The following is a 23,521-nucleotide window of genomic DNA, read 5'->3' as shown; positions in this document are numbered from 1 at the left end:
GTATCCCTCAACTATTAACTCTAAAATAGAATGATGATTAATTTGTGCACTTAAATTTAAAACCAGATTGTCATTTTAGACACTGGATTTATTCCCCATGTTTTAGAAACATGATCATGAGATATTTAATTTCCACTTGGGTAACTATCAAATGGACAGGTAAGGTTGCCACATTTAATTGTCTGCCTTTCAAGAAAAAAAATATAACTTCAAAATTTATATCATGCAGCAACATTAGGTAGCTAAATGAGGTTAAAGTCTTTATGTAAAAGCATTGTTACATCATAGCAGCATGTTTCCATGCAGGTTCCCTAAAATAATTTTGAGGCTCTAACATTCTGAAAGATTCAGTGGAATGAGTTTTCGGGTAAGTAAGAGAGAAATCTCAGATTAAGAACTCATGCAAAGATTGGTACCTGAAGGAGAGAAAAAATCACATGCTAAATTCTCCCCTTCCCCTCCCCTCCCCAAACTTTTCAGTGTCAAATTTAACTTCCCTTGATGTTATTTGGGTGCTAGGTCCTTTTCTTATTGCTAATGACTTTGCTCTTATTTTACAAAATGGCTCCTTTTCAGAATAATCCAATAATCACTCAAGTGCTGCAGGTGGAGGAGATTAGTAATTCAACAGGACATCATCTACCCCCAGCCCCAAGTCATTACTGATTTAATAGCCCAGTAACCCTGACATTCCTCCAGTGAATTTAAAATTGAGGGTCTAATGACCTATGGCCACTAGAGACCCCATAAAACTTACTGGAAAATTTAGGGAGTGCAGGTTTTTCTGGCCAAATGCCAATTTGGTATTTATTTACTTGGGACCTTCTTAAATCCAGCTAGCAATTTTAATTGACTACTGTCCTATTTAAATATGGAGATATTCCTATCTCAGAACTGGAAGGGACCTTAAAAGGTCATTGAGTCCAGTCCCCTGTCTTCACTAGCAGGACCTAGTCCTGATTTTGCCCCAGATCCCTAAATAGCCCCCTTGAGGATTGAACTCTCAACCCTGGGTTTAGCAGGCTAATGCTCAAACCACTGAGCTATCCCTCCCTCCTAAGCTATGGTGCTGTGCAATTATATCCCACTCTAGAGCTAGCTATATAGCATTGCTGAGTGAATGATTCTTGCATAAAGCTACATAGTTTATAAAGTGCTTTGAGATAAATGCTACATTAATGAAATTTTAATTTGTCACTAAAGATGCAACACTTTTAAACAAATAAGGTTCTGTCTCTAGCTGAATATTGTGCTCAAGTATTTCTAAAGGTCAAATCATTTGTAGTTCTGTAAAGGTGACTGCAGTACAAATTTAAATTCCTTATTTGTCAACAGAAAATCAACATTATAGGAGCTTCTGCACTTATCCTCCAGATACAGCAACTTTAATCTCAAAAGGTCCTCCTCAAGATATGAAAAAAGTTCCATCTCCATTCAGTCCTTCCTCTCTCTGCTACAACAATGAAGGTGGCAAGTGTAATATGGATAACAGGAAACCAGATGGAGACCCTAGAATTCATTTCATATAGGCCATTAGCTGGCAGTGAAAACCATCAGAATGTAGCAACTTGATCACTACAAACATGGGGCAGATGTATATTCCTGTTATCAAGCAGCCCCTTAAATGATAAATAGCTGGATTTCAGTGTTTTGCATTTGGCAATAAATTCTATGATTTTCTTAAAATCGCCACAAATTATGAAAAAAAAAGTATACAGTTGTTTAACTGCATCCTTCAGCAACAGAAATTGAACATAGTACTTGTTTCTACACCCTTCACTAACTAAACTTAAAAGTTTGGCATAGTTTTAAATATTTCATTCCTACATGCATCTTAAGAAACGAGGTTAGAATTACCTTTACTCCTTTTGTTTTGCCTTTTTAGCATGCCACCACACACTGATGTTCATTAAAGATGTAAATTAGCTATAGTTAAACATTTTCTTTGAGAAAAATAGTTAACAATAAATACGTATTGATAAAACTGCCATTTTATAATCTGACAATCTATTAAGAAAAATCACTCTACTGTAATGAAAAAGCAGGTGTGTGTGTGTTGTACTCAACAGGCCTGTAAATATAATAAAAAATACTTGTTTGACAACCCAAATTGATTTAAGATGCCATAACTTGAAGCTTTGTAAGTAGCAGCAGCTTTCTAGCAGTGGTCTTGAAAATGTCCAGCCTGATCAATATAGTATACAGATTTAATCAGTGAAATAATGTGGTCAACTGCAAGCCTGCATTTTTATTTTTTAAGGGGCATAACACGTCCTACTGCTACTTGGTACAGAGGGGAACAAGTGGGTGAAAAGAAGGGGCCACTCCCTCAATAGAAACTTAGCTCCAGGGAGGGTAAAGACAACCAGGTGGTTAGAGTTTGGGAGAATAGTTGCTCTGAAGCATGTGCCCTGTCAGGGAAAGTTAAGTGCAAAGAGCATAGTGAGATACTGCTACCCTCAGGAGTCAAAATTCCCCTCTGCATGGAGGTGGACACAATTGGGCAGCCTAGCAAAACAGTGTTCAGCTTCATAGGGCATAATAGAATCAGCTGTTCCTCTAGATCTGGTCTTCCATTAGAAGTACCAGCCAGACACACTGGTGGGGTTCTTCTCTGCTTCTCACTGCCTCCTCCACAAGATAATGTGGTAGTACATCAGTGGTGGCTCATACAGCTATTTGGGTTTGTTTGTGAGTTTTTTTATTATATTCATGGAGGCCATATCAAATAAGTGTCTACATTTCCTCACACTGCCCCTGCCATAGTACATTCTAGCCCACAGTGGAGGTGTTTGAATTTGCCAGAATTCCTTTTCCAGATAAGGTATTAGATTGCAGCCATCGTTCAGGCCACAGAAAATTGAACATTTATATAATGCCTGTTAAACCCCACAATTCAATTATTGAGGAAGTCTTGCTCCGGGGGATAAGAGCTCTACCTCAGCTGGAGCTGACTGAGTACTTAACAGTGTTATCCTAATATATTATAAAACAATATACACTTACACTGGTACGGTCTTTAAACCCCTTTGATTAAAATTGCATTTGAAGGCACTCAGTTTTACAAGATTTTTAAAGGAGTCAAGTATGTTTTCTGCAGTTGCAGTAATGAAAAATGTTAGCTATTTACACTCAATAGCAAATAAAGTACCATCGAATATTCAGGGCTGTTGCTTTTAGCTAGCAACCACCATAGTCATAAAACTCTGAATTTAGGAACTGCAGGACCAGAGTTCTTGCTGCAGCTGTGTGTAACTAAAAGGTATAGCCTCTCCATAACTAAGATTGCAACCAGAATTCCACTATAAAAGGTGGATTTTGATCCTAATAATGTAATGAGATCCCATCCGAAGACAATATGGCTTTGGTATATTTCAAAATCCTCCTTCCAATTCAAGTTTTTCCTTCATTATTTGTTTAAAGAATTAGTCAACAAGCATGCAGATTTCTTCCTTTACCTCTCCCCCAAGGAACGAACAAAATAAGCTTCACAGGTTTCACTGAGACAGCTCCATGACAGACAAGTTTATTGGAAGGATTCTTAAAAGCAGATACTCTGAATGTGCTCCATCAGCCCAAGTTCAGAAAACAATTGTTTGGTTTCCAAATGATGTGTGCATGTTACAAATTGTACATTTTTAATATCCTAATTTATACCACATGACATGAGCATAAAATACAATGATTATAATGTTACTCAGTATGCCAATTTATTGCTACAATTCCCAACTAACATAGGGCACACCTGGAAATAGCTTGTCCAAAACAGTGACTGCAAGTTAGTGTTCCTGGGACTCCAAGATGTCACTAGTGTTCTGACAAAAAACACCTCTTATACCTAAAAGGCCATTTTGTTTTGTAAGCTAGTCCATTTTTTAAAATGGTCTTACTTGACAGGAAGTGTTAAATTTAAAAGTTGTTTGACTATTCACTGTGTGATATTTATATTGACTGAAATATTTGTTTCCTTTGCTTGGCTTTTACACCTCTAGAAATACCCATGTTTGAGCAAATAGATTTCATATCTAAATCAAAGATATTATAAATTATGCAATAGAACACAAAGAGTAGATTTAGAGGAGTTGTTGAAGGGATGAGGGTCCAGGATCCATGAGTGAAATGCTGCCCCCTTCAAGATGAGTAATTGGGGGGGGGGGGGGGGGGGCACACCATCACCCAGTGTTGCCATTTAACTTAAAACATAAGTTACCACATGTTTAAGTCATCAGACTACTGTTTGCATCAAAAACTATGCTAATGATGAGTTCTATGTGAAAGCTTCTTTACTATTTAGGTCAAATGATTCTCGTATTTTGCCAGCCCTTTTGACCAATAATGCAGTCAGTTTATTGAAGTAAATTTCAGCAACTGAAACACTTATTTCAACAGCAGGAGACCACTATATCCAGTATGAAAGTAACAGGGTGGTATAAATAAGCATACTGTATATTACACATTATATATTACACATACTCCAGTTAACCATGGGACAATTAACTGAGTAGATGACTAGTTATCATGGGGTACAAAATATTTTTGTAAACAATATGTTGAGAGATTTTAAGGGAAGTCTGACTGCTGGAAAGATGGTCTTCCTGGATTCCTTTTCTCTTTTTAAAGAAATCAATACTTATTAAGGATGATGTATGTAACAATGCACTTTGTATTAAAACAAGGATCAATATTTTACAGTTTAAGAAACTTTACATATGTACATAAATTACACATCAGGAATGGTTTTAAAGCTCAAAATGAGTCACCTAAAAGTTATTTCCCTTCAATTAAAACCTTTAACTCTTTCACATTATGTTCATTTGCAACTGTCACAGCATGGTCCAGCGCTCGAATACTTGCTAGAAGCTTTACTGTCTGTTTTATGTGCTCCCTAAATGATGGGAAAAAATAAGTTAATACAACTAGAAATCAAAACCTTGCACAAGTCAAATAATATTTTAGAAATGTTTCACTGCTTATTCTTTTTTCTCAGAGCTAGTAAGCCAGCTTGTGGATAAATTTTTTTTTTTTTTTTTTTATAAATACGGCTCATTGAAATTAGTGTGTTTCTGGATATGAAAACAAAAAAAGAGTCTCTTTTGGGGACAGCAATCCTAGAAACAAAGGGAAGACAAGCTGCATATGTATGGCTTATTTGGACATAGCATAGTCTCAGGACAAACTACTGGGTAATATGCGGTGTTAGGAAGTCAGTCACAGTTCCATTTAACACACACACTGCTTGAACCAAAAAATTTAAAAAATGAGCAGTTTTTGTGCATGCCACAAGAGATAAAAATACTGTTACACATTTGTAATAGATTGACCTGGATTGGGTAGTAATAACAGATTCACAGTAAACAAACTCCTAGCAATCTAGGAGGTACAAGCCTGGTAGGAAAATTTTAAAAGTCCCACAAAAGGAACAAGATTCAGACATGAAATTTAACTATCTAAAGAAATTTTCATGACTACAGAAATTCAAAATCTACCCTAAATGGGACTTTTTTCTATCAAATTGAACTATGAAGTGGTGTCCAACACTCCGAGAAACAAGCAGATGCAAACATGGGTTATGATGTTTTGTTTCCCTCTTGGCACAAGTATTTGATGATTGTTTTTGCTTTGAAATAGAATGTAGTAGAGTAATATTTCCCCAGTTACTATGGGACGGAGGAGCCTAGATGAATAGCTATGTTGCAAAGGGAAATAAGGACATTTATGTAATTTTGTAAGATGAAGTCAATATAGATCAGTGGCCAATTGCACAATTGTTACCAGGAAAGTTTGGGATTTATTGTATATTTCCATATACTTAATAAAAGTTATCGGCACATAGCAAAGACAACTAAATTAATTGGAACTGGAATATCAGGAAGAAATCTTTTTGGCTCAATATCTATCTACCCTTTCTTTATTAATCCACAGTTCCAGTGCGAGTTTACCAGACAAACAGCTAGTGTAGAAAGAAAATACCAATTTATAAACTAGGACGACTATCAAAAGACTAATTTTCTACTGGAATCTCTCCCCTCACCTCCTCCAATTCACCTCTAATAGCCACATATGGGCATTTAATCCCATTTATGCTTTTAGGTATGGTGATTCTCATGAGCAGGGGTAAACAATGTTATCTGAGAATGTAAGGAATTTCTCCAGTAGGTTGTTCAGGTGTGTTTAAGACAAGAGCACAATTTGGATTACAGAAATCCGCATTGCTGACAGTGGTGGGAATTTGCTTGGCAAGCAGTTAGCTGCAACATCAGCAAATTTGTAAAGAAACCATCAAAACCAAACAAAATCCCAAAATGCTACTTTTCAAGTAATTTTTTAGAGCAGAACTACACAATGGGAGCAGATTAAATATGACCTTTATACAATACACTAGCCATTCCCAAGAGCCATTGATATCATATTAAGGATCCTATTTAAACTTTAAAAAAAAGGGGGGGGGGGGAACGCCTCCCAAAGAAAAAAAATATATATGGACATGTCTGTTGGCACATGTGCTTTTGTGCTGTGTATATCAGCAGCATGAGATGCCACTGCATTAAATGATTCAAAATAAATTACCTTGCATTTCTTTTCTCCACATCAGAGCATCCAATACTGTTTCTGTAAATTGTATCAGCCAGATGAACAAGGTATCTACACAAGTTTTCTAACTGGGAAATAGTCTTGTCCCCTTTTAGATTAGTGAACCACTGTTTAGGAAAGCAAGCAATTACCTAGAGATGAGGGAAGAAGAAAATGTGTTAACAGCAAAAAGGCAAGAAAGTTGACTAATACCTACGGTCTGATACCAGTATTGGCACTGGTAAGGCCTAAAACAATAAGGCTTACACTGTGAGGACACTAACATATTAAAGACCAATGTGAGAAATAAGATGCTAGCAACATATTCTAATCAATATCTTAAAAAAAAACCACCAACAATATAGAGGATAGCAATAAGCAGAATTCTAATTTCATATAATGTATCTTCTATTAAAAACAGTTGTCTGTTATGAAAACATAGTAACTGTTTTATTTGTAAAAAGAGATATGGGCAACATTGGATATCTTAGGCTAAATACACGAAACCAAATAGTCTCCCACTAGGGCTCCAAATATTCATTTTACTTGACTGGAAATTCAAGAGTTAGAAAATATTATACATAAAAACATTTTCTAAGTATATTTTGTTCCATTTTACTTACACTTTGAGCTTTTTTAATGCTGTCATCTCCATACTCAGAATTCTGAAAAGCCATAAGGATATATCTATTTAGCAGGCCATCTATCGATAACTCCTGTAGAGTTTTGTTTGAAAGAATTCCATACCACTGGAGAAAGTTTCCTAGTAACTAAAGACACCAGAGACAATGGAAGAGTTGAATATTTGAAGGCAAAACATAAGCAACTATTGATAAACTAGAAAAAAAATTTTAAGCAGGTAAAAAGACATGTTTAAATGTACTGATCAGGGTGAGGTAAAGAAAATAAACTTCTTATGGTTCAGTTTCATGACTAAATAGAACCAGTGAGATGTCATTCTTCCCAATGTTAGAACATTGGATTTGTACAAAAATGAGGATTACAGAACATTCTATGGAAAATATATACAAAAACTACAAGAGCAAATTGAGTTTTTACAGCCAAAATTTGTTCTATAAAGTCTATTAACTGTAGTCTAGTGCAGTGATGTCCGAACTTTTAAGCCTGAGGGCTGAACAAATTTAAACACAACAAAAACACAATCAGTACTTTGGGGTAGACTCTGCCCTGTTCTTGCTTCCTCTGTACCACCTGCAAACAACCCTGGCACGGGAAAAATCCCGTTATCGTACAGACAGCATGGGTAGTGCCTTCACTTGACTCCCGACAGCCATTGGTACAGAAGGGATGTTGAGCAGGGGAGAGTGGCTAAGCGTTTTATCTCCAAGTGGAATATGGACCATAGGGAACCAATGCCAGCAGGTACAAATTAAAGCATCTTGCAGACCAGTGCAGAGGCAGAGAATAAGGGAACTGTTGGATCTCAGCTTCTCCTTGATCTCCATTCTCCTGTGCTGCAGTCAGTGGCTGTGTGGGGTTTAAGAGACTTTTTTGACAGGTACTCCCCTAAGCAAAGTCAGAGCTAGTGGAACTCCAGATCCTTTTTTCTGGAGCTTCCATAGTCTGGCAAGAAAGCAGGCACCCTATCCTGCAATGTGAAAGCAGCAGTTCAGAGCACTCCCAATTCACACCAAAGCTCCAGCTGGGGCTTCAAAGAAAGTAGTGGAAGGCAGTTTGGGAGGATGTGCCTGCTCCTACTTCCTCCCTGGAGCAGCAGGGATGATGCAAAACATTTCATTAAAAAAGTTACAGGGAGCAACATTTTAAATGAAATAAATACCAGTTTTCTTAACAGCATAGCTGTCGAATTGTTGTGCTCAGTGTGTGACATTTTATGCAGATTTAATAAGCTATTTTGCACGTTTGCAAATCTGAACATAACTAGAGACTTCAGCTTTCAGTCAATACAATCTGTCCCAAACAGTGAAAGGGGAAGACATGCAGCTGCACTAAACTTGATTGCTGTTGCTGTGGGGAGATAAATGGGTGTTGGAGCGCGTTTGGGAGCATGGGATGGTTTCAGTGGTAGGTGACTGGAGGCTGTCTGGGTGGAAAGCTCTGCGAGAGTACCTGGGGGAAAGCTGGTACGGATAGCTGTTAGAGCTTGGGATCAGTACTAGGCCCCTCACCTTCTCTCTGTTGCTTCAATGTGCTACCATTGCTGCCACTACTATGCTCCTTCCCTACTCTGATCCAGCAGGGGTAGCAGTGAGGCCTCGCTGCCTGCTGAGCAGGTGCCACAGCAACTCCTGGCAACCAGTGGCACCAATATTACAAGTCACTTCCACAACTTGCTAAGATGTCTCACAGGTTGTAAAGAATAAGTAACAGGGCTGTCAAATGGAAGTGTCCATGCAAGGTGTGTGATACTTTGTCAAGATTGTCGGTCAGGACTGCAATGTAGAGCCTCAGAGCCCCTAGACCAGTGTTTTTCAAAGTTCGGGTTGTGACCCAGTACTGGGTCGCGGCATGCAAGGCACTGGGTCGCCTTGCTCAGCACCCAGGGACCCTAGCAGCTCTGGTCAGCACTGCCGACCAGGACGTTAAAAGTCCCGTCGACAGTGCTGCCCAGCTAAGGCAGGCTAGTGCCTATTTGTTCCGACACTGTGCTGTGCCCCGGAAGCAGCCAGCAACGGGTCCGGTTTCTAGGCAGGGGGGCCACGAGGCACCGTGCACTGCCCCTGCCTCGAGCACCAGCTCCATACTCCTGCATGCGAGAGCCACACCTGCTGCTGGCTCTCTTCTGGGCGCAGCGTGGTCTGCGATGCCAGGACAGGCGGGAAGCCTACCTCTGCACCCCACCTGCGCCGCTGACTGGGAGCCACCAGAGGTAAGTCCGTGCCCCAAGCCCCTGCCCCAGCCATGAGCCCCCCCCAAACCCCTCATCCCTGGCCCCTCCCCAGAGCCTGCACCCCCAGCCCACAGCCCTGATCCCCTTCTGGACCCCAACCCGCTGCCCCAGCCCTGAGCCCCTCCCACACCCCAAACCCCTCATCCCCAGATCCATTGGGTCACAGGCATCAATAATTTTCTTCAACTGGATCCCCAGGAAAAAAAGTTTGAAAACCACTGCCCTAGACCACAGGTTGGACACCATTGGTCTCATGGTTTAGCACAGAACTGGAAAGGCCACGAACTCAATACTAATCCTGACTCTCGCAGACTTCTATGGCTTTGTCAAGTCACAATTATTCTGTGACACTTTCCCCATCTGTAAAATGACATTTTCCTACCACATCATAGTGAAGTGAGGGGGTTATTGATGAAAATTGCTTTCAAGATGTGGCTGAATTTACTTAAAAAAAAAAAAAAAAAGCAAGATCATGAACATGTGACCAATTTTGGTCTTCTACAAATCACTTTCATTTTAATGTTTGAGAACTGAGAGCCATGCCCAGTTTTTCCTTTAGAACGCACACCCACTCACACCCATGAAAAAAATTAAAAAGGAAAGAAAAAAGTTTAAAGGTGGCAAACTGTACACTTTTTGAAATGTTTGTTGCCAAAATGTTACAAGTATTGTTATGTATATGAACAGATTTTCAAACATATCCAGAAGTTGGAGAAACAATCCCATTCTCCCCAGTTCAGTCCCTACACCCACCACTGGAAAATCCAAGATCTACTACTGTTTGCAGAAGTCTGTAAAGTTTGTCTTAAACTCCAATCTATGCATCCACTCCTTTGGTTCATTTGTTGAGTTCATATACTTTATTTCAAATGAAAGGGCAAGCGACCATTGTCTCTAATTTCAACAGTCGCTAAAGGGGAAGGGGGGAAAAAAAAAAAAAAAAAAAAAAAGAGGGCCACCTTCTGACTGCATTTGTGAAGGTGTTTCTTCCATCTTCTCTCTACCCCCCAGCCTCAAGTAGACCAAGATTACAATTGTTCTAGAATTCTACAGCAAGCAGTGACTGAAAGCCGATGGGATAAATAAAGGTGTCACTTGTGCACAATGAGTTTGATGTTTCCTACTTTTTTAAAAGTTAAAAATAAACACAACCTAAGTAGCTGTTCTGTCCTTTATCCCCAACCAAGACCTTTCATTTTAGCTAGCCTGTTTATATTTTGCCCGCACACTTTTTTAGACTGTCAGATTTTTTTTTTTTGTGGTCATTTGGACTATCAAGACTGATCTGCTTTGTATGTCAAATAAATATGTAATGCATAATTTTAAAATAGTTGTCATTTACAAAGTGATCTGTCCAAGATCTCTCTTCTCTTTGTGTAAGAGATGGTTTTAAAAAGGGGATGAAATTTTGTCAAAAGGTAATTTCCTTTAAACCTTGTAGTACTTTAACTTAAAATTAAAATGTATCTTAAAATTACAAATGTTCACCATATCTGTACTTATCTACCCCACTCAAAGTACTGAATATAGCGGTTTCATTAGTCTAGAAAAATAATTTTTTTCTAAATTTTCCCATGACCTCCCTTCCATCTTATGCATTTTAAGTAATTCTTTAAAATATTTAAGTGTATTTTATGGTAGCAGTACCTGGCCCGAGGCCTCATCAGATATTTTTGTTCACTTACCTTCACTGAGGACCAAAACTGGCGTTGGAAAAACAAATAAGGACCAGAGTTCTTGTTTTCTAAGATGCTGGAAAATAAAAGATTTCTCTAAACTTGTTTAATAAGTAACCATAAAAATTTCAGTCTGAAGGTTGTGGACTACGCTTATTTTCATGAATGGAGGGCAAACTATAGTAAAAATTCCAAAGTTTCAAATAATCTCTTCATTATTTTCACCTCATTACAGTCTTACAGTATGTTGTTAAACCTGAAAAAAAATCACTATAACCCAAAACTAAGAACCAGCCCAGAGCTATGAAAAAGCCTCAGCTACCATATGCAAGACAAAAGGCAACTGGTATTGCCAATCAAGATGTTTATGGCTGTTTTGCACATTTAACAAGCAACTTACTTTTTGGGGTACAATGGCATGAATACATCGTCATCTAGCGTTCTTCTCATTCTTAGTAACAGGGCCTTCAAAAGTGTCTGAAAAAGTTGAGATGAAAATGCTAAAAATTTTTGCAGTCCTGCTTTGGTTGTTAGCTAAATTAAAGATCTCTTTAGAAGTTAAAAAAGCAAAGTGCTTTAAGCCCCAATTCAGCAAAATACATAAACATGCTTAACTTCAAGTATGCGAGTAGTCCCACTGAAGTCAAATATTGGAAATATCTACAATTAACAAGTCAGTAAAAATACTGGACTTCAGTTTAAAGGGAACATAAGTCAATGTGGCTACTCCTGTGCTTAACTTTAAACAAATTCTTAACAATTTGCAGGATCAGGGTCTTAGGGTACGTCTATACCCAGCCGCTAGTTTGGCGGCTGGCAATCAAACTTCTGGGTTCGACTTATCGCATCTTGTCTGGACGCGATAAGTCGAACCCGGAAGTGCTCGCCGTCGACTGCGGTACTCCAGCTAGACGAGAGGAGTACCGCGGAGTCAACGGGGGAGCCTGCCTGCCGTGTGTGGACCGCGGTAAGATCGAACTAAGGTACTTCGAACTTCAGCTACGTTATTCACGTAGCTGAAGTTGCGTACCTTAGTTCGATTTGGGGGGTTAGTGTAGACCAACCCTTACACAGTCTTAATCTATCAACTCTGCTGGGAGTTCTCTCTTATTATTCTAAGGTTTGCATTCACACTCCGTTAACTCCGATACTGTAAGTATACGGCTACGACACTGCAAAATATCATTAAGTTGTCAAAGACAAGTTCTTTTATCATATAAGACAAGCAAATGGGGAACTCAATCTAGAGAAGGTTCTATCAATACAATATGCTATGAAAACTGAAGCAACGGTGTTTCCAACTGAACCTTAAAGTGAAATTATAAGCCCCATAACTAAGTTTGGTACATTTTGAATCATCCTGTTCAAATCCTATTGTACATTTTGTACAGACTCAAATGGCTTAGCTCCCTTCCTGGTTTACTTCCCCCAGCTGCTGCACTGGATCTTTAGTGCTACGGAATTGGGCACTGACACATCCATTAGTTGTAAGATTCTGCTCCTTGCTCCAATGTGTGTAATGTCTCTCATTATGCTGCATAAATTCTATAAAACAGATTCCCAAACAAGTGTGACTGGGGGAAAAAAAAATGTTACCTGTGTATTTTTGTTTTCTGCGTTTACCACTGAAGGGTATCCATTTACTAGTTTCTGTGTAACTGCTACCATCCTAGATGTCTGTGTCGTAGAAAAAGGGTCCCATATACTTTCAGCAAGTACTAGTAAAAATAATTAAGAATTACTACACAGTTTTCTTTGCAGGTGCTCAAAAAGTAGGTATTAAGACAGTTAAATCATACGAAAGTTGTTTTCTCCTGTATTTACTATGGTTTAATATTTGTAGAAGTTACAAAATAGCATTTTTAAGTTATACCTGTTAGTTTAGGGAGAACAACTCTTTCCACAATGGTAGGTAATAGCGAAATATCAGCATCATCCTTCTCTTGCTCCTGTTCTTCACAGCCATAAAATAGCAACGATTCAAACCACAACATACTCTCAAAATCTTGACACTTGCCCTATTAAAATTAATAAGGCTGACGTTAATCCCATACATCTAAACATTGTTTGAGGCCAACAGTAGTTTTAAAGAGCCTGAACAACTTATTTAGCCATCCTAAAACATCAGCATAATACACTTGAAGGCCTAAGTTTTTTTCTCCTTTTAAAAAGAAAAAAAATAGCTTTGGAATTATGTGCCAAGTATCCTCGACATCCTAAAAGTATTAAGCACGTTAGCCATTAGACAAAGGGCCAGATTTTTAAGAGGTGTTTAAGCACCTAATGGGATTTTCAAAGGCACCTAACTCGCATGGAATTCAATGCAGACTTCTGTCTGCATCTTTATCAGGCCCAAAATACCTTAGTTAAGCACAAAGCACTTAGGCCCTATTAATTTCTGCAACTGATTCTGCGTGACTGAGGGTAAGCCACTCTGCCTTAATTTCCCCATTAACAAAATGGGGAGGGTATTCACTTATTTCAGAGATATGTAAAGTACTTTGTTTTCTTATGTTCGTGGCATACAAATCATTGGCTACCACTCTGTACAAAACCCCAGTATGGAATACGCTAGTGATACCATATTAACTACAGAATCCTGATGTAAACAAGTTTAAAATGTTTTAAGATCTGTTTTCCCTTAAGTGCTTTTGTTCTAAATAAATACTTTGCCTTAAGGAGGCTATTTGGTTACTGGATACCACTGTCATTGCTCCCAAAGGAAAGAGAACTGCAGTTGTTGAACTTAAGTCAGACCTGCTGTGGTAACCACAGGGGACAACAGTCTGTGGCCCAGTCTGAGCATGGAAGAATCATATGATTCCATTAAAAAAAAAAAAAAAGGTTATGAATTATATTTCCATACCTCCTGGGAGACCTAACCATGGTCTAGGACCACACTGTGTTTAGATGTGGTACATAAAGAACAAAAACAAAGTCCCTGCCCTAAAGAGCTTACCCCTTATAAGCTTGAGGCCAAGACCTGAGAGTGGCATAGTCGAAAAGACCTGGAGGGTAATTCACCTTGTTTTGAAAAAATGACGCTCCACTGCACAACAGTTCACTTAATTTTAATTGCAGTATCTTACCTCCAAAGGAGTCCAGGTAAGGAGCTGAAGTCTTATTAAAGGATTAAACAGCTTTGGTAAACAGAGGCCAATATAAGCATCCTTGTAAGAAGAGAAATACTTGGAACGCCAGGCTTCAAACTGTGATTTAATGCAGTCAATTGAGTAGAAACTTTCTAGTACATCTTCAAAAACTTTGCTGGACTCCTTCAAAATGCGATCTAGGGGAAAAAAAGTGTAGAGAACTAGGTAACAAGCTGATGTTCTATCGTCTGCAAGAGCTCCCATAAGGTGGTTTACCCAAGCAAATTAAAGGAGATTCAAATTAGAAACTGACAAAAGCAACAACAACAAATCAGTTTTCTAGTTTCTGCTCCTCTATTCTTCCCACACACTGCAACACAAACAGTGCCTGGGTGCTACAAGTGTCTATTTGGTATATTGTTTTATCATGCAAATATGTTTTATATTAAGATCTAGTAAGCTTTTGTAGCACCGCCAGTTTTGTTTCAGTAGTAGCCAGTAGTGGGACTGTATCAATAATGATAAATAAGGGTGAAAATGAAGAACCATGCGCCACGTTCTAAGTGTGATGGGGCATCCTTAATACTAGCCAGTCAAATGAGGGTTCCAGAAAGTGTGGATTCAGACATATGGATCTTAGAGTGTGTGTATTGAACTGTTGACAATATTAATATACATATATCACATTTAGTGAACATTACAATTAACAGGAACTTTTTTGTATTTTTACTGTACTAATAGTTTGCTAGCCTAGCAGCTGTCCAAGTTCCTGCTTTATCCTTTTACTCCCTCTCACCCCTTTTCTTACACTATTACATTCTCTTCATTTTAGTCATTCCTTCTTCCTGCAGCTCTAGTTCTCTTTGTTGTAAACAATGTTTAGAGTTAGAGCATCAAGAATATAAAGGAGACAAACTTCAAAGGGCCCTTCCTGTAGCTCTTCAGTTCCAAAAGAGAAACCAATGAGAGGTGTTACAGCTATATGGTGCTTCACTGTGTATCTTTTACACCGGGCTCCCACAACAGTGATACCTAAACTAAGAACCTATTAAGTTGTCCCAGAGATCTTTAACTGCCATTATGTCCCAGTTATATGTGCGCCATTTGTGCATCTTGCAATCCAAAATGAATCTATGGTATGTGTCATATGAATATACTAGAAGTCTTTAATAGATACTGAGCAGGCATAGTATCTGTTTCTAAATCTCATATATATGCACAAGAAGCCAAGTTAAAACAGCAGTTCAGGCACTAAGTTTTTAACTAGATAGTTGAGGTTAATATTGTTTTTAAACACAGTTTTATTGTACCTGCAAAAAACCTAAACAGACACTCCACTTTACAAAACTCAAACAGATTACTCTTATGCACTGAGAGCAGTTTTTGTGAAACCACAGCCAATTAAAAGAACGGAAATTTTAGGGCTATAGGCTTACAGGGCTTAGTCACGACACAGCCCATTTAGTTACATGTATGCAAGGAAAAAAATATTAAAATTTCAAACTACTAGTGCAACATAGCTCCATAAAAATTGTCAATAAGCTTATAGACACTTATGCAGAACTTCAGAAAAGACATTGTCCTACCAAAGTCTGTGACTTCAGAATTCTAAGGGATAATAGAATATCATGCCAAAAATCACCCAAAAATAGTTTTTTAGAAGACAGAGTTCAAGTGTCCCCTATTGAACAATGAATTGCCAAAATCCACACAAACTTAAACGTTTAACTCTTTGTCATTAGAGGGAGCATGTGTTTCAGTTTCATAATACAATAGAAACCACTCACACTTGCAAAGAAAGAGAGCACTGAATTTGTGCAAAAATATATGGTGGCATGGGGAAGGAGGCATGTTGTTACCCTTTACTATGCAAGCTTGTTCAGCAAGAAGGGAGGAAGAGCAATTCTTCTATTTTAGCTAGAATATCTCCATAGAATAAATTGAGTTTGTACATGATTTTAGAACAGGTCTGTTAAACTTGGTTTTAAGAGTTGATATTGTCCCCATCAAGTTCCATATTCTTATTAAATGCTTTTTTTAAAAAAACAACTTCAAGTCACTGTTGTGATTCTGTTATCTTGTCATTCTGAGTCTAGAAAAAATCCATATTGTGTAACATGCATTTTTATTTATTTATTTATTTATTTTTAGGATTTCCATGTTCAGTTAATAAGTGAGTGACTTTTCTAACCTCGTTCCATGTTGAAATTAGTAATATCTGTTGAAGTTTCTTCATCATCGCTAGAAAGGCCTTCAAAGTGATCTGCCATCTTCCCAGTTTGTTCTCTTGCTTGCCTACGACGGGCTCTATAAGGCAACAATACAATTACAGTATAAACCAATCATTAAGATCTTTGTACAAATGAACAAGAGTTTTAGCCATGCTGGTCCTGCTCCTGACCCCAGGAGAGCCAAAGTAAAGACAGCCTCTCCATCCCTCACCATGGGAACTAGGGAAAAGCAGTAAGAACTGCAGCAAGACTGGAGTGGCTTATAGGCATTTTCAGTAACTTTAGCAAGTACCATCTGATTGGCTGCTTCCACATACTAAGCCTGAATATTTCTTTGAGGATATCCTTGGCAAGCACATGGGCCGAGGTGCCTGGACAGAGGGATTAGGATGAAAGGAGAAAGTTTAGTTACAGTTCTCCTTCCAACAAACCAGATATGTACTTTTGTCATTTAACTGACATGTTCTCTCCATCACTACACAAAGCAGTCTCTAAGTTGTCCAGGGTGGGGACAGCGCTTTCCTACGTTATTACATCATGCAGGGATTTCCATGATACTGCATGGAGCCTTTGGGTGCGACCAAGAGAGTCAGGAAATCTCAGTACTGTACCTTCTAGCCTCCCTTTCCGCAGTCCGCCGTTTTACATATTCTTGATAGAGTGCTCTGTCTCGTCCAAAAGAATCAAGATTCGGTGCCATCAGTGCTTTACCTGCAAGATTACATTGATTGAAATTAAAACACTTTCATCTACAGTAACAGGGAATAATGTGTTGTCCAGTTGTATTTTGAAGCAGCTGAAAACAGACAAACTCAAATGTTTGAATCTGCAGCTACTAGAGGTTGAGAGAAGTAGTGATGGAAGTTGGAATCTCAAATTGAAGATACTCCAAATTTATTCAAATACAAATCTTGCTTCATCACACTTCAGTCTTCCCCTCTAATACTGGTGCTCACAAGTTATCAACACTCCGTGGCCTAAAACAGTAAATGTTTAAACTGCTTGATACAACAAAAATGGAAAACTGTACTGCTGCTATAAATATAGCATTCAGCATGCAACATTTTAAAAACACTGAGTGAGAAGAGAAGAGGGGGAGGGAAGAGAAAGGCAGCCCTGTAACAAAGATTCAGTATCTCAGACTCCTATTCATCTAGTCTTGCTTCCTGGAATAAAATCAAGTTCACTAAGTTACGTGTAGGTTTTGATATGTATCTGAAACTCCTAGGAAATAAAGCCTAAGTTTTTTCCATTTTTTTTTAAAACAACAATTCAATGATGGATCATTCTGATTAGCTACATTAAATTCTGCTCTTAATCAGTGAAGACAGTGATAAGCCACTGACTGAAATTAACACGAGTCTCCAGCTTGTCTAACCTTTGAGATAAATTCCACCCACTAGAATATAAACATCACAAGATTTCAACGATAACTTTATTTTTGTGTAGTTTGAGGCTATGCATTCTTACCAAACCAGGTTATCAAATCATTCATCATTTAAGAATGTTAATGCTGATTTGTCTTAGTGTTCCTATTTAAGAAAGGTAAATCCTTTCGGAAAACAAGAGCTTTAGAGCAGGGGTTCTCAAACTTCATTTCACCGTAACCCCCTTCTGACAACAAAAATTACTTCATGACCCCAGAAGGAGGGACTGAAGCCCGAGCCCTGCCGCCCCCCACTCCAACGGGGAGGGGCAATAACCAAAGCCCAAGCTCCACTGCCCTGGGCAGGAGGGCCAAAGCGGAAGCCCAAGGACTTCAGCCCCAGGCAGGGGGCCTGTAACCTAAGCCCCGCCACCCAGGGCTGGAGTCCTCAGGCTTCAGCGCCAGTGCTGAGGCTCGGGCTTTGGCCCTGGGCCACGGAAAGTCCAAGCCAGCCCTGGCAACCCCCGTAAGACAGGGTTGTGACCCATTCTGGGGTCCCGACCCACAGGCTGAGAACGGCTGCTTTAGAGCATGGGTGAAGTTGTAATTTGTTCAATATGTTACATCTGTCAAGATTATGTTACAGATTGTAACAAGACAGAGTAAAGTAACCATTTGGGGAACCTGTTTAAGTCCATTCCAAAGGTAACAATTTTTTGGTTTAAGGAGTAAAGTGAGCTGATTGTCAAGTTGATGTGTTTGTGCACCTCTGATTGAGAAACTGACTGACACTTGTTAACAGTCTCAGTGGAGAGGAGGACAGGACTGAAACATTTCAGGAATATATCTATGTATATCTATTTACCAAAATATATCCTCAGGGCTCCCATTCTTCAGATAAGGCTTCCCCTTTATGATAGTATCCAGACTCTTCCCATCCCCAAAAATCACATTGTAATCCAACATGCCCCACTGTAGGCTCCCTAAGCAATTTGCTCAGAGCATACTTGGCATATCACAGGCCTCAAAGCAATGCACCCAGGGTAAATGGGAGAGCCAGCACGAGGCCTATGCTCAACTAAGCTCTCAAAAGAGGGCGAGTGATTTTAACTTTAGAGTTAATAAGGCTGTGTGCACATGATGAATATTATTTCAAAAGGGACTTGCAGTGGGCATGAGAATGTAGTTTTGTAACAAGGTACAAAATCCATTTTCGATTGTTCTTAAATAGATGAATGGGTAATGGGTATAGATGTGGATACCAGAAAGTGGGGACCAAGGTGAATTTTTGATTGCTCAGAGGACACGTTTTCTACATATTAAAAAAAAAAAAAACTGAGGGCAATGAACACTTTTAAAATGGAAATCTCCTTAAAAGCAGATCTACCAATTTCAGGAAAAGTTTTCAAAAGCACCTGAGTGAAATTTTACATGATATCATTAGTATGTAGAATAAAATATTCTCAAGGAAAATGGTAGATAAAACGAGCATCTGTGTTTTTTTGCAGAACTTATTTTATGCATTTAACAGTGATCACCAGAACGGAGATACTGACCAATCTTTTTTTAAATTGATTTCCACTTCTGGAGCAATGGTCTCAAAAGGAGGCTATTGTGTATAAAGTATTTGTAATATTACAAAGTTAGCACCTGAATACTACAACTTAAATTTGGCTGAGAGGGGAAAGGAACTATCCTCCAGCCTCCAAAGAAAACAAAAGAAAAGAAAACAAAAGAAAACAAAAGAAAAGAAAAAGCACTTCAAAGCTAAGTGTCTGAAACTTACACTGTTGAAACGTAACACTTATTGCTAACAGAATAAACTGTACTTTTTTAAAGTCTTCAGATTAACAACATTTAAAAAATCCTTTTTGGAAATCAATGGTAGATGTATCATGAATTTTGTATCTACATTAATTTAAGTAGGTCAAAAGAGAGCCTGACATAAGGAAAAAGTTTCATTCCAAACATCACTACTCTCAAATATCTTGAATGCTAGGAAAGAGAAAGAATATATATAGTTAAGACTAGCAGATAGGACAGATAAAGTCTCAAGAGTAAGAATGTCTCAGTATTTAAACAAAACAGATCAGAATACTTTAAAATCTGAATTTGCTTCTAGTCACAAAAGATAAGTTTTAAGTCAATCATGCTCTGCAGTATTTATTTTTAAATTAAACCATACTAAGTAAACAAGGTTGTTTAATGAATAATAAAAACCTTCAAGATGGACTGACTTGAATGGCTTGAAAACTCCGAAGATTCATCTTTAATATCATCTTGTCGTCTTTGGACAAGGCGGGAAGCTCGCTGTTTGTACAGCTGATGCATTGCTGACTCGAGTTCATTAATCAGGGGCACCTGTAAAAATATAACACACTACGTAATATCAAACTCTTCAGGTGCCTAATTGTCTGGGGTACCATACTATTCCAAGATGCAATGTAGGCTGTTGCAGTTTTTAGATACATCAGTTGTTTTCTTTTACCAGCTGATATCTTTGGAGCCAATATATGCATTTGACAGAGTTTATAATAATGGCCTTCAGTTATAATACAAAAGTTGTACAAGTAGTTTTCATTGATTGAGCAGCAGTGCGAAAAGCCTGAATAGTAAGTTAATGGCTGATTTAAAGAGATGCAGAACTAGAGTATAAATGCCACAAATGTATTCCGTGGGATTGTCTTCACTGTATGCACTTGTAAACAGTGTTTTGTGCTAATGTTTACAATTAGCAGAACTCACTTTTACAACAGCAGATACTAGATACGGATTCAAAATTAGTTTACTGAGAAAGTACGCTATTGACAATAAGCGGTACAGAAATAAAACATACACTGAACTTACTAAATCAATGCCAATGATTGATATCAGCGCATTTACTATTACTGAAGTTTATCATTGAAACATCATCCACATGCTATTGTGTATGACAACTGATGCTCCAAACCTGAAAAAATTTACTCAAGAACATAATTTTCACTTCAATGGTACTAGTCATGTAGGAAAGCTATGCACTTGTGTAAATCTTTGCAGGACTGGAGTCTAAGTCTGTGATGATCTGCTACTCACTTTTTAATAAAATAACTAATGTATTTCAGTTGTACCTTTACTTCTAAAGTAATTGTATATTACAGCAATTAGAATTTACTGTGTTGGACAGCAGCCTCATAGCTTATGTTGGGTGATCCCTGTTCCTGGCACCAAGGAATTGAAACTGGCCATATTTCTATTTGAATACAATAAACAGTAATTCTTAGTTTATTTGGCAAGACACCTCCTGTAATGTATTCATATCTGGCATTAAAACACTTATGGTATGGCCTCCTTACCTCTGAGATATGTCTAGTTCAAAATCTTACAGCTCTTTAGATCAAGCATTTTACTGCTACCTAAAATCCAAGTTTTTTTTAATAAAGAAAGGCTTCAGAAAAATGTTTTCTGAACTAACCTAGAACTGGAGTCAGTATTTGGAAAACTCCTCCAACAAAGCTTAACACTAAAGGTACTGTAGTTGAAATGGCCACTGCAGGTACCCAAAGGAACTACAAGTCAGGTTTTCCTTGATAGCAAGGGAAAAAAGGAAAGTGTCAGCTCTTCACATTAGCATTCTTGGCCTGAGAACATCAGCACCAACAGGTCAGAACAGCTTCTTGAACTAACAGCAAATGGATACAAAAAAGTTAAAAAATTTTCTAGGGTTAAATAAATTCTGAACTCAGATTTACAAGACTTTTCAAAAACAGATGTAACCAAAAAGTAATGTTAACTGAAGGGCGAAGTACATATACTAGCTTTATTGTGCTTTGTGTTCATAAAGAAAATAGCTTCTTCCTGTGAGCAGTTTATTCTACAAATTTTAACTGAAGAGTTCAAAGAATGTTTAAAAATGTCCCCAGAGGTTTCCTCCAATCAGTGTCTGAACTTCAAAAGATAAGCTAAACTTATGCATGAGTGTTTGAATACAATCAAAACAGATTCCTTCTGAGAAGTTAGTACTCTTTATATCCACAATATTGCAGCTGGTGATTAACCTTGATGGCTCACACTACCTATTACGTTGTTACAGTTTTAAAATTCATATGCATTTAATCCATTAACATTTGGTTGTTACCTTTTCTCAAAAAAATAAAACAAGAAAAAAAATCAATGTGCAGAGATTTGTGCACAGTATCTCGTTCCATTTGCATCAGTTTTTATTTATAATTATTTCCAAAGTGTGCTTTGGTGATGCATCAATACTGTGATTATTAAGATTACAATACAATTTAACTAACATCCAGTTGGACATCCACGAATAGTCTCACCCTCCCACATCTTTTCCATAGCTATACAATAAAAGCAAGATATGATGGCCAATATCTTTACCTTTTAAGAGAGCCAAAAACAGTGTCGTGTTAATTGTGGTAGTAGGATGGCTGAAAGCCATTCCTTGTTTTGTGACCCTCTAACGTCTCACAAACTAAGCAGCATGAAGGCAAAAGTCTTGGAATAAGAAACCACCTAGCTCCTGCAAGAAGTGATTGCACCAAATCAGCAGGTGGCACTCTTCAACCCAACTTAAGTCAGTTAAATCCCAATGACAGCATGGCATTGTGGGGCACTCTGCTGTGGGAGTTGCCATCACTTGGATGAGATGCAGAGTCAGGATTCTGATCATCTATGATCATTCCAGATCTTATAGCACTGCATGTAATGCAAGAGGTGTTAACTTGAATTGACGTTTAGCCAGGACAAGGAATTGTTACATACTGCCTAAAATTCTCCCTGCGCTTTAAACCAAAATAGTATTAAGGCATGATTCTGCAAACTTTTAGTTGTGTGAGCACTAGTCATGCAAGTAGTTTCAGCTAAATGAATGGAAGTATCCATGGAAGACAATGCAGGATTTGGCCCTTAACATTGACTTACCCAGGAAATCTTCAATGATCAGAAATTTTAAAAGTCCTACAAAAAGTGGAAACTAGATCAAATTACAAAAGGATTAATAAACAAATAACAAGTATGCAGGGACAAAATTAGAAAGGCCAAGGCACAAAAATGAGATTAAACTAGATAGAGACATAAAGGGTAATAAGAAAACAGTCTACATATACATTAGAAGCAAGAGAATGACCAAGGATGGGGTAGGCCTGTTACTTAATTGGGGGGGGGGGGAGGGGGGGGGGGGGAGAGACAACAACAGAAAATGTGGAAATGGCAGAAGTGCTAAATGACTTTTGTTTCAGCTTTCATCGAAAAGGTTATTAGCAATTGGACGTCTAACATAGTGAATGCTAGGGAAAATGAAGTAGAAGGAGAGGCTAAAATAGGGAACAAGTTAAAAATTAGACAAGTTAGATGTCTTCAAGACAACAAGGCCTGATGAAATACATCCTAGAATGCTCAAGGAGCTGACTGAGGAGATATCTGAACCATTAGCAATTATCTTTGAAAAATTATGGAAGATGGGAGAGATTCCAGAGGACTGGAAAAGGGCAAATATAGCGCCAATCTATAAAAAGGAAATAAGGACAACCTGGGAATTACAGACCAGTCAATTTAACTTCAGCACCCGGAAAGATAATGAAGCAAATAATTAAGCAATCAATTTGCAAACACCTAGAAGATAATAAGGTGATAAGTAACAGTCAGCATGGATTTGTCCAGAACAAATCATGTCAAACCAACCTAACAGCTATCTTTGACATGGTAACAAGCCTGGTGGATAGGGA

At 38.2% G+C, this 23,521-nt stretch overlaps 1 protein-coding gene across 1 annotated transcript in view; it reads right to left on the bottom strand.

Annotated features, from left to right (window-relative positions):
• Positions 1-4,434: 4,434 nt before the first annotated feature.
• LOC113406442 (PAX3- and PAX7-binding protein 1-like) overlaps positions 4,435-23,521 on the bottom strand; it is a 33,951-nt gene continuing 14,864 nt past the window's right edge. Inside the window, exons 8-18 of the mRNA XM_026651402.1 lie at positions 20,045-20,168; positions 17,053-17,152; positions 16,402-16,517; positions 14,208-14,407; positions 12,992-13,136; positions 12,715-12,836; positions 11,519-11,595; positions 11,128-11,194; positions 7,194-7,340; positions 6,568-6,722; positions 4,435-4,885 (exon numbers count right to left, since the gene is read on the bottom strand). Coding sequence (XP_026507187.1) covers positions 4,768-4,885; positions 6,568-6,722; positions 7,194-7,340; positions 11,128-11,194; positions 11,519-11,595; positions 12,715-12,836; positions 12,992-13,136; positions 14,208-14,407; positions 16,402-16,517; positions 17,053-17,152; positions 20,045-20,168 — 1,371 coding nt within the window. The 3' untranslated portion in view covers positions 4,435-4,767. The remainder of the gene's footprint in view (positions 4,886-6,567; positions 6,723-7,193; positions 7,341-11,127; positions 11,195-11,518; positions 11,596-12,714; positions 12,837-12,991; positions 13,137-14,207; positions 14,408-16,401; positions 16,518-17,052; positions 17,153-20,044; positions 20,169-23,521) is intronic.

This window comes from Terrapene carolina, unplaced genomic scaffold (assembly GCF_002925995.2).
Source record: "Terrapene carolina triunguis isolate 2854851 unplaced genomic scaffold, T_m_triunguis-2.0 Scaffold30, whole genome shotgun sequence".
In the NCBI taxonomy this organism is placed as follows: Eukaryota; Metazoa; Chordata; order Testudines; family Emydidae; genus Terrapene; species Terrapene triunguis.
Note: the sequence above shows the minus strand (reverse complement) of the source record. Positions and strands in the feature narration are given on the sequence as shown.